This window comes from Crotalus tigris, unplaced genomic scaffold (assembly GCF_016545835.1).
Source record: "Crotalus tigris isolate CLP2741 ecotype Arizona unplaced genomic scaffold, ASM1654583v1 scf7180000020503.524756, whole genome shotgun sequence".
Lineage (NCBI taxonomy): Eukaryota > Metazoa > Chordata > Lepidosauria > Squamata > Viperidae > Crotalus > Crotalus tigris.
In genome coordinates, this window is record NW_024098048.1 from 53,713 (window position 1) to 70,738 (window position 17,026).

Here is a 17,026-nt window from a genome sequence, read left to right on the forward strand (position 1 = left end):
CTCAAACCAAGCCCTTTGCACTTATAACAGTATTTCTATTTATACATAATGGTTTTAGACTTGAAGTCTGTCACAACAGCTGGGGTTATGTGATCATTCTTCGTTACAAGCCCACTTGATAAATTAAGTCTTCAAGTAGAGCCCTGCAATTCTTCATGCAAAAACACAGCACAATCCAACAGAAGAGTGAGGCCTGAGTTTCAAAATTTTAAATTCATGAGAAACTGGTTAAAAGTCGGCCTCTGTTTCCAAACTGTAAAATGGGAATAAGGGAAATCTACTTCACTGTCAAAACAATTGAAAGAGAGGGCTGAGTCTGTCCAGCTGGAGCTTTGGAATCAGAAGAGCTGTTAACAAATACATCTATCGAAGATCCTCTTCCTTTGTCAACTACGAAATACTCCGTGTGTGCCACTAATTAGAGAAGAGGGATCGTTTTCCCAAGCAAGCCCATGTGCTGCACTGCCTTAATTATCAGCCAACAGTTTTAGCTGCAGCTTTAAATTAGTTCCACACAATGCTCCTCCACCCACCCAGATGCAGACTCTGCCCTAAGCTTGCCAGATAAATGCCAGGAATGGATAAAGCAGGGACTGGCAAAAAGTAACAGTGGCTTCACTTTCTTTGGGTGGAAAGATCCAATCCCAGATATCTATATATCATTCTGCATCTCTAGTGTGTGCAGGTACAACTTCCATAGTAGACAAAGAGCTACTAGTAAGAAATCAATGCTATGCATTCCTTTCAATAGGCTTCCTTCCTCTTAGTTCGGGTTTCTTGGGCATGTGTAGAACTTGCAGTAGAAACAAGACTGTTTGAAGAGAATGCAATATCAGAAAAAGATACATACTGACACTGACACAAAATCATTACATATTAGTTCTACAATATTTTGTGTACTTAGATACAATAACAATGTTTGTGGTAGAGGTGGCATCTTTGAATAAAATTATCTATATTCATGCAGTATTAACCTTAGTTGTTTGTCAAATATTTTATTTATCAAAACATTTTCTGTTCACTAGAGTTAGTCATGCAACACACACACACACACACACAGAGAGAGAGAGAGAGAGAGAGAGAGAGAGAGAGAGAGAGTCTTTCTATGAAGTCATAAATATAGATGGATACATAGTAGGTACATGCCAACTAATAATGTAATCAAATAAATAAATACAAAATAATCTTTTACTTGAAAGACTATTATTTCAATATAGTTCCTAATATTAATCACTTTTGGTTTTCTAAAGTACTTTCTCTGATGAGATTAAATACAAGCTTTGTCAGAATGCAAATACATATCTATTCCATATTTGGAAGAAAAATAACTCAGGAGATTCCTGCATATTATTTTATACTATAAAGTAGTGAATATTTTCTGTTTATTTTTATTGTTTTGATTTTGTGATTGAATTAAATGTGATTATTCTAACAAAAATTAGACATTTCAGTGTACATTCATGAAGTCTGAAGAATATTCTATTTTCTCCTGAGGGAATCTTATTAAGAAAGTCTCCACTATCACCATAATTTAAATCCTTTAACGTTTTTGTAACCTGTTTGTAGCTATTTTAATTAGTCTTTTTTAAAAAATAACTTAAGTGATAAACAATTCTATTATAAGTACACTTTGAATTTGTAGAATTTTGTTAGAAATATTCTTTGTCTCCTAAATGGAATCCTGATGGCCTTGTGTAAAAGTGTAAAAGTGATGCAAAAAGAATTTTTAGAAAAGGAAGTAAAAGTTGACAATGCATCTCATTCATTTTCATTGCTTTGTATGAGCTGGCAAAAAATTATTTTCCCAGGATAAGATAGCACCATGGATCTTGCTCATCCACCACGCATTCTTATTAGTGACTTTCTGCTATCTGTGACTACAGCACAAGAGAACCATGTCTATGCTCAATTTCAAACCAATAAATGCTAAAGGGCTATTCATTCTTTCAGTGGTGAGCAACAACAGAAGTCCTTAGATCTCCTCAAAACAAAACCCTCACCCAATGGGAAAGAATAGTTTTCCAAATCAAGAATCACAAAATGAATTCCCAGGCATCTCCAGCCTAGGCCATTCAAAAGCTCTGCCTGAAATTGCCGCAGAACCTAAGCCTGGGTTCTGGGAATAGTTAAAGTCTCTCAGTAAAGACCAATCTTCCCCAACCCTTTGAATGGATTAGAATCTAGACTATAAGTCCCAGTCTTCCCAATGAGCATAAGCAATAATCAGGCAGAAGCTATTGCAATGACCAGCATCCTAATGGCAACTTAGAGAAGGTGGTACCCTATGCAGTCTAATGCAACTACAACCTTGTCCTTCACAGGGAGTGTTGCCATGGGTGGCACCCTGTCTATTTCATTGCAGAACTAAAGAAGGCACTGGCACTACAGCAACTGCTGTATTAAATGGAGTGGTGGGGTTCATAGTTCAAGACATTCAGAGACCCCCAGATTAGAAAAAGTCTATATTGAACATTAAGCTGGATGAACCAATGACCTGGGTCAAGAAAAACTATGCCATGTCAAGAAAAAAAATCTACTTGAACTTTTCCAATCATTGGTAAACACTGATCCTAGAAATGGAAAACTTTAAATATGGGTTTTAGTCCAAATTAGCAAGCTATATGTAAAGATGTTGCTTTTCAGAAATTATTATTCTTTAAGGTGTTTGGTGTTGATTTCATTTTAAAAGTATACTATTGTGTTCTCTAAAGTTATTATATTTCATTATTCCAATTCTCCCTCCCCATTTTCTTTTTCTACCCAGTTTGCCTAAGAGACTCTCAGCCACTTTAAATGTTATCCAATATATGCACACACAGACACATACAGTGTCACACTTTGAGGATCCAAAGAATTAAGTCAGGAGATACAAGGGATTCTATGGCTGTAATAAACAAACAAGTACTTTCTTTTTCCCAGGTTAAATCCATCCCAGACTCCCAGATAGCTGAAATCAGTCTGTTGAAATCTTAGAAACATTTTCTTCCCATTTACCCAAACATCATGGTTAGACAAATGCCATGCTGTTAATTTTGGGTCCTGAACTTTCTCACTAGGAATCAGGAAGGAGCACTGTGCATTTTGTTGTATCAAAAGTTGTCTAATAAAGGGCAACAATTATAATAATAGAGATTAGGAATTTTGGAGCTACACTATCTTTCAAGGCCCTGATTTATATCTTGCCTTGGCATTGAAGTGGAAGCTCCTAAAATGGGAGGGTTCATCGTCCCCCTGATGATGGCAGCATATGGAAAAGTAATGCATAATGAATAAAGGCTGCAGACTTAAGAGTGGTTTCCTCCTTCCCCAATGTATCCAGCCACATTTTCTCTTGGCAAACATCAGTATGGTACAATTTAGACAGAAGGATGAAAAGAGAGAAAGCCACTCTACTTCTTCCCCATCACTGTGAGACTCCAAAATTTGAGGCAATCAAGAAACTACAGACTTGAAGATAAGCAAACTTTGTTTTGGAATAAAGTTTGGAAAAAGCGAAAATACACACAAGGGAAGTTTGAGAATAATAGAAACACAGAATGTCAAGAAGACAATATGATAGCCAACCAAACTGTCACTGTAAGACAAGAAATAGTTAAACAAATTGACAGGATGTGGATTTAATGAAGATTATTTGGGGCTGGGATAAGCAGAAAGTTTCTTGCCAAATTTGCTACACGCTTGGGAACATGACCTCACACTGCATAAATGAGTTATTTGGCGAATCAGCACTCAAGTAAACAAGTCTCCATCCATAGGTTTTAGGCATATGGAGTAGCATTCTGCCTGCCAGAGCTAGTACCAATTCTCTGGAAGATACTCTAAAAAACAGGATCTATCCATAAAAATACATATGAAGTTCCTTATTGCATTAGGCCTGCAACCAACCATAATAGAAAAGGCAACACAATGCATAAAAAATGTACACCACAGATGCCTGGGACCAAAGCACCTGAAGGCAGAACAAGAAGCAACGGATGGAAACTAATCAAGGAAAGAACCAGCCTAGAACTAAGGAGAAATTTCCTGAGAGTGAGAACAATCAATCAGTAGAATGGCTTGCCTTCAGCAGTTGTGGGTGCTCCAACACTGGAGGTTTTTAAGAAGAGATTGGACAGCCATTTGTCTAGAATGGTATAGGGACTCCTGGTTGTGTAGGGGGTTGGACTAGAAGACCTCCAAAGTCCCTTCGAACTCTATTATTCTGTTAATTTCTGTTAATGTACAGGGATGTAAAGAACTACAAGGATGAACAGTTTTTCTATGTTTAGGAGCAGCACTCTTTTATCCTCCACTCAGAAGGCTGCAATAGACAGGAACCCTATTATGCACAAATGTACATAGTTGTCTAGGTATAGCTACATAAAAATAGGGGGAAATGTGTGACACCATAAATTTTCACTTCATGAAAATGGATGCTTTTTGAGTGCACATCTCTTACTTAATCTAGAGGTATTCTACTAAAACCTTGAACATATTTCAAATTGTGTAGGGGATGAATTTTTGTTTAGATTACACAGCAAAGATCCATGAAAAATATAGCAAGTAGGGTTTATTGTAGTATGTACAAGAATAATCATAGGCAACATTCTGCTACATTGGAACTACACAGTCAGAAAACCCTGGACCTTCACATTTGCTTTTCTCCCACAGTTTGCACCAAACCTGGTTTGTGTCACAAAGACCCCAAGTACTGCACACATATATTACAGAATGTTCATACATATTCCACATTTTCTAAAAATTGCACAATTATGTACATTGTTCATGAGCCATGTACACTGCAAGGTTAACTGTACACTGATTTATTAGCTATGTGTACACAAAGAGATATAACTTTTTCCTCCAAAACTTCAGGTGCTGAGTTTTGATACTGAATATACAAAGGGAGAGTCAAAACAGGAACTTTCTGAAGACAAAATATTTAACAATGGAGATAAAAATGTATACAGGGAATTTTCTGTAAAAATATTCCTTCGATGCTACTGAAATTCATTGTACAAAAATGAAAATCTATTAAAAATTATGACACCTTGGTTGATCATTCAAATAAAATAAGTTGTTTACAGTTTACAATTAACCGTCTATTGATATTCCAAACTGTGAAAGTTTATAAATACCTTAATGAATTGTTTGTAAATTCACCTGAATGCTCGTCTCAACACTGCATAAATGTTTATTTATAGGCTCCCTAATTTCAGACTCTTTACTGCGTAGTGTATTGTTCTATTTTGCTTTGTATTTGTGTGCATCTTGATACTTTCAATGTTCCCTAAGGGAAAATTCTTTAAAACCCACAACACAAATACAAAATTATTTTTGAATCTTTTCCTTTTACCAAAAGATTTACCCCATTTTTTTTTTACTTTCTCCAGAAGATTTACCCCATTTTTTTTTTACTTTCTCCAGAAGGACCTCTAGCAAAACTGTGAGCAGTTACACAAGTGACTAAAATTCATGGGTTACCAAGACAGTATAAAAATTATCCTTAGACATGTAAGGCATCAAAGGAATGGGGGAAAGGAAAACATTTCCATTTCAAATTACAATAGAACCATTTTCTAGATTTGGTCAGGCTCCACCAGGGCATTACATGGCCTCAAACTGTAAAAAACATTTTAAAAGTGATGGTTCAGAGGTCTTTCAAGCAGGGTTTCCAGACACAAGAAACAAAAAGCTAATAAAAGCACCCGGAATCTGCCCAGCAGCTACAAAAGTAAAGCAACAACCGCATTTTCAGGAATTTAAGACCTACATGTTTCCATATTATCTAAGCAGTCTAATGTAGGCCTTCTAATACTCAATTACAAATAGCCTCAGAAATGGATAGGCCAGAAAATCTTAAAACTTTTATATTGCAAGCTATCCCTTGAATAAGAACCAAGGAAAGTAATTGGCTGGAGAATATTAATTCATTTATTTTCACTGTTGAAGTCCCCTGATGGCAAACAAATCCTGTCTTTCTTTCCCCAAAACTTTAAAAGTTGGGGATGCAGGAAGAGAGAGGGGGGGGGTGTTAATTTTACTGCATGTCAGTTTTTAGAAGTGACGTACAGAGATGGTGGTGAGCAAATGCCAGTATAGGTTAGCTTTACGTACCGGTATTTGATTTGGAACACTTTTCAATATATTTTGTAGGTATATATATATTGGGTTTCTAAGTAGTCTGCTTTTAAAATAAGCAGACCACAAATATGAATATCACTGCAATTTTATGCATGTTTTCTCAAAAATTCAGTGGGCTTATTTTGGGGTATGGATACAGGATTGCAGTGTAAATGTATAAAATATAATCCAAAGAAAATGTATCTAAAAAGTGATTATGATTGAAGCATATAACTTTCCATCTGATTCTGAATTTCATGAACATTTCTTACGTGCTTCAGTTATTCATGGATAACATTGTGTGTTTCTTATACTATACACAACCATGTGCCTTATTTTTATGTGTATTTTATGTCTGCATAAAAATAGAAATTCATACTCAAAATATCACTTAAAATATATAATATGTATACCCACATCATCTTAGGAACTTGCATAGAGATGTCAGTATTGTTAAAGGACAAAGAAAACTGGCTGACAATTTCTCAGTATTTTTCTGAAACCCTTTATCCTAAGCATGAAATATTTGAGGACCAGCACCCATCCAGATAGTTCTACAATACTGTCGTGATATAAGCTTGTATGATACTTAAGATTGTCAAAATCTTGAAATACCATCAGTAAGATGTGCCACAATATTAACTGAAAGCAGGTCTTGAAGATCAGCTGTATAAAATATCTCTCAGGCTGTCTACAGCAACTGCTTTCAGTGACAATGATTTGGGGCTAACCCTGCAAACTGTAAACATTGTGCCAAGTGCTCTGCCATTACAATACTCAACAAGTATTTGCACAAGCCAGTGTTATATCTATGCAGGTTGTAGTTACAGAGAAAAAGTTTCATGGTCAACAGGCAATGTAACATAAGCAAGGACATGTAATATGTATTTTATCAAACCAACTCCACAAATACTCATTTTGATTTTAAAAAACTGCTTGTTTTTTATTATACATAAATCTATACCTATACATATACACATACACATCACACTTAAAGTGGTGATCTTAAAGGCCGTGTTCAAGGGTGGTTTTTTAATGAAAACAAGAGAACACATAATTTTAGACTTTTTAAAAAACAGAATATGCAGGCCCAATTCCTACCCATTCACATTCCTTTGCTGTAAAATTCTCACTTTACGCGCGCCCGCGCGCACACACACACACACACACACACACACACACACACCAGTCTACATGCCTTGGTTGATCCTATCTCCACAACCTACTTTGATGTTCCTAGCAATCTAGGAACTAAAATTTCAACTATTTTTCCTTAACAGACCACAGTCTTCTTAAAAGAATACAAAAGAGATCAAGTTTAATGATGAAGTACATTGAGTGTCAGAGTCCAGCATTTTAGCACAGAATAAACAAACCATTTCCACAATGATGGCCACTTCAAGAAGTGACTCCTAGCATTCAATACCACCACATAAGACCAGTTGCCTGAGATACTAGAGCAAGTCAAGGCTGTGGAACCAAAGTTGTCATTTAACAGAATCAGATGCTGTTGAGTATAATAGAGAGTTATATTTAATCTGAGAGGAAAGGATCAAGCTTAATATTAAACTGTTCTGATTGGAGACCTGCAAACTGATAGAATACTAAACAGAAAAAATGGGTGCCACAGAGGGTGATGGAGGAGAGGCAATTTGGACAGTAATCACAAGTCCAAGCTACAGGAACAGAGGACCAGGCCTAAGAATTGTAGCAGCAGCAGCAACAACAACAACAAACAATTTAGAGTGAAGAGGAAAATGCATCTGTTATCTACTGAGGGCATTTGCCATAGATGAAGCCAGGTTTGTTCAATTCATCAAACAAATCTTTTCAAGAGCACAAGATTTTCCTTCTCAGAAGCAGGAATGAAACTAGACTCTACTTTGGCATCAACCCAAAGGCAAGACAAAAACAAAGAATTGAACATCAAGCCAGATAAGGATGCCCCTTTCCAAAAACACCCTCTGGAACCTACCATGAGCACCGGCCTTGCAGGATATACAGGCAGGTACTTTCCTGTCTACCGTCAACTAGACCGCAAGCTAAAAAGCTAGGAACTGATGTTGACCATCTTTATAAAGGAGCACAATATAAAAGCTACGTCTACCACAAAAATATCTTTCCTTAAATTAGGAACTATTAGGATAAATAGGTTTGAACCTGTGATTGATTTTCAGGCCTTTTTTCCCCAGAATATTGTTTTTTCCATATATGTTTAAACACTATATCTAAATAGTATCTAAAACTGAGTATGCCAAACAAAACAAAGCCCACATCAAATTATTTAATAAACTAATAATAGTTTATTAAAAAAATTAAAATCCTCAAAAATGGTCACATTTTAAAAAAACAAATTAATAAGCTGATTAAAAGACATCAAGCTGAGTTTTAGAAATTAAAATGCGAATACGCCATATTACTACCAAGTAAGATGCACAGGAGTGTACTTCTGCCTATCAGCAGACATAATTTTTTAGACTTTAAAAAATAGTAATTCGTAAAGGCATTTATAAACTTTTAACTCATTTACTATACTGCAACCTTTTTAAATACCAACTTATCTGACAATATTTTGTTACTATAGAATTGTATTTTATTATCTGTATACTAATTCACATGAAATTTAGGAGTACCTTTATCTTTAGATGTATTTGTTTGATAGTTACATTCAGTTTATATAGCCATCCATTTGGGCAGCTAACAACAATAAAAATCCATCAGAAAAACACCAAAAAGTGTTTAGTTCTAATAGATCTACCATTAGAAATATTATTTGGTTAAAGCAAATAAAATCTGCATTACTGTTAAATATTCTATAATTGAAAGGGCAAGCATAAAATGTTTCTATGAATAAGTATGAAACAGTACATGATTTCTGCATTTCAAGTCACTACAAGGAAAACCATGCATACAATACATATATATTCATTCGTGTATGTTATGTGCGTGTACATAGACATATGGGAAATTTATTACACATACAGAAATATGTGTATTATGAACACAACATGCAGAAGGTTGGCAGACCGCAAACATTGACAATCAGCCCGTCAAATGTCAGGCTTCGGCCACTTATTAAATTTTACAAACTATACTTCATTTGTAATACAACTGCAGGACAGGGATACTTATAACAATAAATGTCAACTGCTGCTAAAATTCCAAGAAACTTTACTGGTACAATAACTACTCCACTTTTCAAGAAAACTGGTATTCTCCTGCATTTCACTATTCAGCAAGAGTGAGAATTCCCCCCCACCCCCCATCACGCGAATTTTTCCTTCTCCCTGCAAGAGAGATTGTCAGCCATCCTCATCAAATCGATCACAAAATCAGCAGAGGAAAAAGTGAACTTTCAGAGCGAACGCCACCTAAGCGCCACACGGCTCTGGTCTTCTTGGTCCCTGGGAAGGCAGGAGGAGCTCCTTTTCCCCGCTCCCCACCCTCACCCGCCAGAGCTCGCGCAAGCACAACAGCTCGCGCACGGCACAGCTGTGTCCAGCTCCGCACCTCGGACGGGGCTGCCCGGGGCTGGCGCTAACTGAAGAGCCAAGGGGGCACCAATTCTTTCAACTGTCCTGACGCTTCGACCTCGCCCTCCGGCACGCGTTTCTAAAAAGAAAAAGAAGCGCGCGCGCGGGGGGGGGACAACTACGCCTTCTTGCCCATTTATCCTCATTAACACCTTCTTCATAAGCGCGGAGTATTTTCAGAGACAGTTTGGGGCGCTGAAAAAAAAATCGTCCTTCATTCTAATGTCAAAAGGGGCAAATCATATATGTGTGAATGGCCTGCAGTTGCTAGCGAAGCTGGGGTGGGTGACGGGGGGAGGCAGAGAAAACAGTTCTAGCACGCTCCTTCTCGTGCTGGGAAGGTCGTTTGGAGTTGCCTTTTCGCCCACTCGGGAGACAACCTCCGCGGCGCCCACCTTTTTTCCTCTCGCCTTTCGAGGAACCAGGCACGTTGCGCGCAAAGAAGCGCTGGTGACCCCCGACGCGTCTCCCCGTCTGCCTCCTCCCGCGCCCCACCACCTAGCCATTATCTGCCAAAATCCCCGCGGAGAAGACGTCCAGAAAACAGCCTCGTAAGCCCCAGAGTTGCCGACAGGAAAGAGGGAATTCTGGAGGGCAGGCCGTGCCACGGCTGACGGAGAAAGTTGGTCACAAAAATTGGGTCAACTAGCCCGATCCAATTCCGGGGACGTTGGAGAGTGGAAATGGGGAGGCTACTCTAAAATCTTCGGAGTCTCGAAGCCATTCGATTTCTTTATGATTTGAACGCCCTCCCCCCCGCAAATCTTGTCTTCACCCTGTGTCTTAGTGCCCCCCAGCCAGTAAATATGTTGGCTCCAGAAAGCACCACCTTTATACCCGAATTATAACAACCTTCGACAGAGATTCATTTCTCGCCAAAGGCACCCTCTCTCCCCTCTCCCAAAGCGCGGAGAGCTCCATAGAGCTCCGCAAGTCCCTGCGGGAACTCTGACCTCGGCGGAAGGTTAGACTATTTGGTTGCCTCGAATCCAATGTAGAAAGAGAGAGATCCTACTCCGCCGCCAGGCCCGAGACCATGCAGGGCAAAAACCAGAGAGGGTCCCCCAAATGGGGCCTCCCCTCTTCAAAAGGGGTGTCTGGCTGCTCCTGCTTTAAACCTGAAAAGGCGCCAATTTTTTTTAAGTTATACAAACGTATCAAACTTGTATGCAAAAAATTAAACCCCGTTGTCTACCTGAGGTTATCCTAGAAGGTGGTGGAAAGAAGCAATTATTTTAAAATAGAAAAAAAATAACGTTTATTATGAAAAGTATCTAACTTTCATCAGACAGACTCTGGACGGGAGGCAGAAAAAGGGACAGAACTACTTTAAGACTGGGGCTAAAGCCAATGTCACCCAAAAATATTATCCCGGGTAGCGCACCGCCTGTGGCTGGAAACCCCTCCCAGCGCAAAGTGGCCCCCTCTTTTCCTTAATTCCTTTCCTTTCTCCAGAAGACCCGGTGCCCACCCAGGACAGCCACTGATGTGCAACTTCAGTTCTGCAAGAGCGGAAAGAAGCAAACGTTAAAACTGTTCCTGAACTTTAGAAACTTTGCCAGCCCGTCAAAATATCCCCACCCATCTCCCCCTTAACGCAACAACCTCGGCTTTATCTTTCCCACCCCCATCTCTCCAGCCATAGTCTCATCCGCGCCACCGGTAACTCAGCCTGGTTTACTACTATCTCTTCTTCCACCCCCCACCCATCCCCGCCGTTAATTTTTTTAAAATAAATTTGGGGGAAGCGCCATTTTCTGATCTCCTAAATCCGTGTGCAGTGAATATAACAAAGAGCTTGGAAAGATGCCACCTCTCTCTTTCCTCTCTTTCCCTCTCTCTCCCCACTAACTTCCCTCCCTCTCCCTGCTCTCTGCGGAGGGGAAGACGCAAGGAATTCTTTCTTCCCCAGCAAAACCACGCAAGGCGACAGAAATAACTCTCAAACCAGCGGCGGAGGCAAGACTGGCAGCGGCGGCAACGGCAGCAGCAACAACATAGGACAAACAAACGAACAAGCGAGCGAGCGAGCGCACTCAAAAAGCAAAAGGAAAGGGGGGGAGGAAGAGAGAGAGAGATTAAAAGCGAAGCAAGACACAAACAAACAGCAAAAGAGTTTGAGTCTGTCCCGTAAGGGAAAGGCGCGCTCACTCCTCCCCGCGCCCGCCGCCGCCGCTGCCCTCCCCCGCCAGGCCGTAGCCGAGCTCAGCTAGTTGTTACCTGGGTCAGGCAGTACGGGGAGTACATGATTGCTTTTGGACTTTGCTTTTGCGGGATTGTGTTCACAAGGCGAGCAGCTGCATAACTCGGGCTGCTGCGGCTCCTTCTCGCGGTGCCTCTACTCCATGCTGGTCTGTAACCCCGCCTTGGAGCTCTGAAAGTGAAAGTTTAGACAAAGTTTGGAACGGAGAACACTTTTGCCTTGAAAAAAAATGTTCAGCCTTTGAGCTCCCTCCCACTCATCCCCCTCCCGCCCATGCACGCGCGCGCGCGCGCGCGCACACACACACACACACACACACACACACACACACACACACAAAACATTCAGAAACTCTTCTCGCTTGCTAGCAAGTTTTAGATTCCTTTGAAGCCGATATTAATAATCTCCAAAGACGAAGAATGCCTTCTAGCCAGGATCTCTCCCCACCGCCCACCTCTTTTCTTGGTGGGGAATTCTGCCCTAGCGGGGGGGGGAGGGGGCGATGAGGGAGGCTAACGGACGCATTTTTTAAAAAAAGGGAGGAAGAACGTGGCACCGCCGATAGAAGCTTGAGACGCTAGCCCGATTTAAGATATTGATTTTCACAGGGCATCAAAATGCCACCCCATACATCAGTGGGGCGAAGGTGATGCCAGTCAGTTGTGCTGAAAGTCACTCACGCTCTCTATGACATTCCAAGGGATGGGCAGACGCCCAACCCACATGTTCTCCCCCCCCCCACACACACACTTTCCCGCAGCCTGGGCTACATGAAGGAAAAAACCCATTCCTAAATTTCGAGGACGGCCTGTCTGGTGAGGATCCGAGGTGGAATGTGCCCTCCATTCTTCCCGTCACCGAACCGAAGTCGGTCCCAGGTGAAACTGGAGAACTCGGAAAAAAAAACCCACTTCTTCGACGGCCCTGAAACCGTGTCTACATTGGGGCTGTTATAAAGCGAGCTAGGAGGCGCGTGTGGATATTGGGCAGAGAAGACAGTTTCAAGATCCTGACAACTGTCTCGTTGGCTCAAGGTTTGAAAAAGGCAGCCAAGCGACTGCGATGTTTTTGCTCTGGGATTAAACTATCGCCCAGTTCTGGGCAGTTCTCCCTCGAAGGCCCTCCAGCAGCTTCGTGTGTCAAAGTGGGGCGCCGAAGGTTCTGGATGGGCCTTTCCTCCGAGGCTCAGCGAGCGGCTGAGGAAGGAGGCCCGACTGTGCCAGCTGCGATCACGTCGGAAGAGGTCTGCATCGGCTCCTGCAAGCCGTTCCCTAGAAAACCCTGGCTCCCCTTACCGGCCTCGCCAGCTGCAAGCGGCTCCCCTCCGCAACCCCTGCAAATCTTGGGGTGGGAGCAGGGCGGCTGGAATTACAGTACCAGGAGGGAGGGAGGCTTCACCTAGGGAAGAAAGGCTTAAAGGGTCTCCTTTGTCCGCCAGCATATCTGCCGTGGAGAGGAGGGGAAGAGGGTGTTCTGCCATTTCAGGTTCAAAAGTGCAGGTTGGAGTTGGGTGTGTGTGTGTGGTTTTCCTTCCTCCCTTCCACTCCATCTTAAAGGTGCGATGTTGGAAAAGAAAGGAAGGCCTGCCAAGGCCACCACGATCCTGATCAGTCTCAACTCTCTTCAGACTCACAGCCTATGTGCCAATATCAAAGGGGGACCTCTCCTGTTTGCCTTGGATTTGAACTATGCCTTTCCGGAGGCTGGCTTGCGGTTGCCATCCTAAAATCAAGGAAGGCCATTTGTTTGGCTTCACTGGGCCTCTGGGATGTCTTAGCAAACGAGCCTCCAGGTTTGCTTATAGCAGGCCCTTTCACGGAGGATCTTGATAAAAGCAGAACCAAAAAGAGAAGAATTAGCAGAAGACCCCCCACACACACACACACCACATATACAAAGAATACAGTTTCAGAAAGTACCTCGCCCTGAACCTTCTATTGCTTTTATACTAACTGAACTATCAGGATTTCCCCTCTGATTGGACTTGAGGATCCCATGATGTTTGACAGTCCTCCTCCCCTCTGACCATGCAAAACTAGTTTCTCAGGGGGCAGTGGAGAGATGTCTATGAAGGAAGGCTCAGACCCCAACTCAATGCCTCTGTCTCTATGTGTTGCTGGGGGGGGGGGAGAGTGACAGAGTGCTTCACCCTCCAGCATAGATGTGGATTGCAGGAGTAACCGGATTGCAGAGGACCAATGGCTTAGTAGCTAAGGCACCAGGTTAGAAACCAGGAGACTATGAGGATTAGTCCTGGCTTTGGCACAAAGCCAAGTGGGCGACCTTGGGCCAGTCTAGCTCTGAAATTTTGCCAAGGACAGGGCCATTTCCAGTTAGTCTCCAAGAGTCAAGCCTGATTCAAAGGCACTAGCATAATTGCATCAAGTCCCTAGGACTGACTTGTACAGTTATTAGAAACAAAGCCCTGGCATACAGGCCTTCTCCTGACCTTAGGAGGCAGTGTTTTCAATCCAGCTCTCTTCAGGATGGACAGAAACTGCATAAGAAAAACAACTGCCCTTTAGACAGCACTCCAAGGAACACTTGCATTATTCCTCTAGACTAGAGCAGCGGCCCCCCAAACCTTTGGGCACCAGGGACTGGTTCCACGGAGAGAGGTTTTCCTCTGACCAGAGGGGATGGGGGTTGTTTTGCATGCTGCCTGCAATCCCACAGCTGGGGCTTTGCTTGTTTGCACAGCCCAGTTTCTGGCACGCTGCAGACCTGTGCCAGTCCACAGACTGGGAGTTGGGGATCCTTGCTCTAGAGTACATCTAATTCTGGGTAATGTCACTCATAAATTAACCATCATCAAAACTATTACAATGCTACATTGTTGTTACACGCAGCCTATAACACACACGTAAGTCCCATGTGATCAGTACAATTATGCACAAGATTTTTACAGCCTTGAAATGAACCTTGCCTCACCTATTGAATTCTTTTCTTTCACACTGAAGCTGAAAGTGAAAAACTGGAAATAGTGACAATGCAATTTTTGTGTTTAAAAACAATATAGACCAGGCATATCCAATCCACAGTCTGCAAGTCGCGTGAGGCCTTGCATACTAGTAATGTGGCCCTCAAGATTGCAAACTTTTAACATTGTTTATGCATACACACTCAATGCAGCCCAGGAGAGCCAAAATATAGACCAAATATAGCAAATAGCTAGTGAGTCTTACACAGGGTGTCCAACAAGAGCACAAAGAGTTAATTGACACAGAACATTCCTGTCCCCAGCAATCTAAAAATTATAGGGTTATCAGTGCATGTAACATAGATGTTTGTGTGGACAAGAATATCAACTTTGCTGTCAAGCAAAATCAAGCTTTTAATAACGAGTGCCACACAAAGTGCACTAATCAAACAGGTGGTAAGAAAATAGGGGAACTCAGGTACCACATAGGTTATGTAGAAAGTAAACACAGGGTCAGTCATAAAGGACTCAAATGTCTATACCAGCGATGGCGAACCTATGGCACGTGTGCCGAAGGCGGCATTCAGAGCCCTCTCTGTGGGCATGTGCGCCACTACTGCCAGCAGCTTGCACAAGTCCATTAGGCCGCCACCGCCGCTGCCCCCCGGAGTGGCAGCCCCACCCAGCACAAAGGAGGCGAAGTGGCCACCTAGCAAGGTGGTAGAGCATGCCCACACCCAGCAAGCCAAAGGCCACCCTGAGGAGGGAAAGCCGGATCCCCATCAGCGCCATGGCCCCCCAGTCCCAGCTAGGATTGTGTGCCTCCCCCCCATCTATGCTGGGTCTCCTGCCCACCGCTCCCCACCAGAGACCTCCTGGATCTCCCTCAACATGGAGGTGGCTGTGCCCACCCAGTGGGCCATGCCCACCCAGTGGGCCACACCCCCATGTCCCCCCTGAGGGCACCACAATGCTGATGCGGCCCTGGCACTTTGCAATAAATAAGTGGGTTTCGGGTTGTAGTTTGGGCACTCGGTCTCTAAAAGGTTCGGCATCATTGGTCTATACACCAATGCACAGAGCATGAGCAACAAACAGGGTGAATTAGAAATTCAGGTAAATGAGAGCAGATATGATATTGTTGCCATTACAGAAACTTGGTGGGATAAAGCACACAAATGGAACACACAGCTAGAGGGATTTAAATTATTTAAAAGAAACAGATCAAATAAAAGAGGAGATGGAGTTGCTCTTTTTGGAAAAATAACTACATCTCTACTGAAATAGAGCACAACAATGATGAAAACTGTCTTGAATGCATTTGGGTCAATATAAAAGGGGGGGAAATGTCATTGCCATAGGTGTATAATATAGGCCACCCAACCAAACAGAGGTAATAGATGAACTTTTTGCTAGTCAGTTAACTTAGGCATGTAGGAAGCACATCACATTACTAATGGGGGACTTTAATTACCCTGACATCAACTGGGAGACAAACTCTGCATCAAGTGGAAGATCAAACAGATTCCCGACAAACCTAGCAGACAACTTTGTCTCCCAAAAAGTAAAGAAGGGAACTAGGGGATCAACCATATTGGACTTAATTCTCACTAACAGAGATGAAATGATAGAAGGTGTTGAAACCACAGGAACCTTGGGGGGGGGTGATCATGCAATATTGGAATTCAACATTATGGAAGCACAAGCAATAGAACACAGTCAAACTAGAGTCTTGAGAGCTAATTTCAACAAACTTAGAGCTTGGGAAGGATTCCATGGATGAGAATCCTCAAGGGGAAAACAACTCAAGAAGCTTGGGAAATTTTGAAAAGTGAGATTGTAAAAGCCCAGTCTAGCACAATACCAACAAAAAAGAAAAATAACAGCTCTCAAAAGAAAGCAGCATGGCTGCATAAAGAACTCTCTGATAAATTGAAAGACAAAAAGGATAAATATAAAAAGTGGAAGAGGGGCACATAACTAAGGCAGAATATCAGCAAATAGTCCGAGCCTGCAAAGATGAAGTGAGGAAAGCTAAGGCTCAAAATGAATTAAGGTTTGTGACCAAAGTCAAAAATAACAAAAAAAAAAGCTTCTTTCAACGTGTAGAAAACAAGAAAAAAGTTAAGGAAATGATTGGTCCACTAGTGGGAGAAAGTGGCAAGAAGGTGACAAGCAACAGGGAGAAAGCAGAACTACTCAACTCATTTTTTGCACACAAAGGGAAAAAAACAATCCAACCTATCAAAAACAGTATCATAAAAAAGA

At 41.9% G+C, this 17,026-nt stretch overlaps 1 protein-coding gene across 2 annotated transcripts in view; it reads right to left on the reverse strand.

Annotated features, from left to right (window-relative positions):
• Positions 1-17,026, reverse strand: part of LOC120318860 (nuclear factor 1 X-type-like) — a 122,266-nt gene that overhangs the window by 47,489 nt on the left and 57,751 nt on the right. For both annotated transcript variants that reach the window (XM_039366970.1, XM_039366969.1), the window contains exon 2: positions 11,856-12,009. In XM_039366970.1, coding sequence (XP_039222904.1) covers positions 11,856-11,882 — 27 coding nt within the window. In that variant the 5' untranslated portion in view covers positions 11,883-12,009. The remainder of the gene's footprint in view (positions 1-11,855; positions 12,010-17,026) is intronic.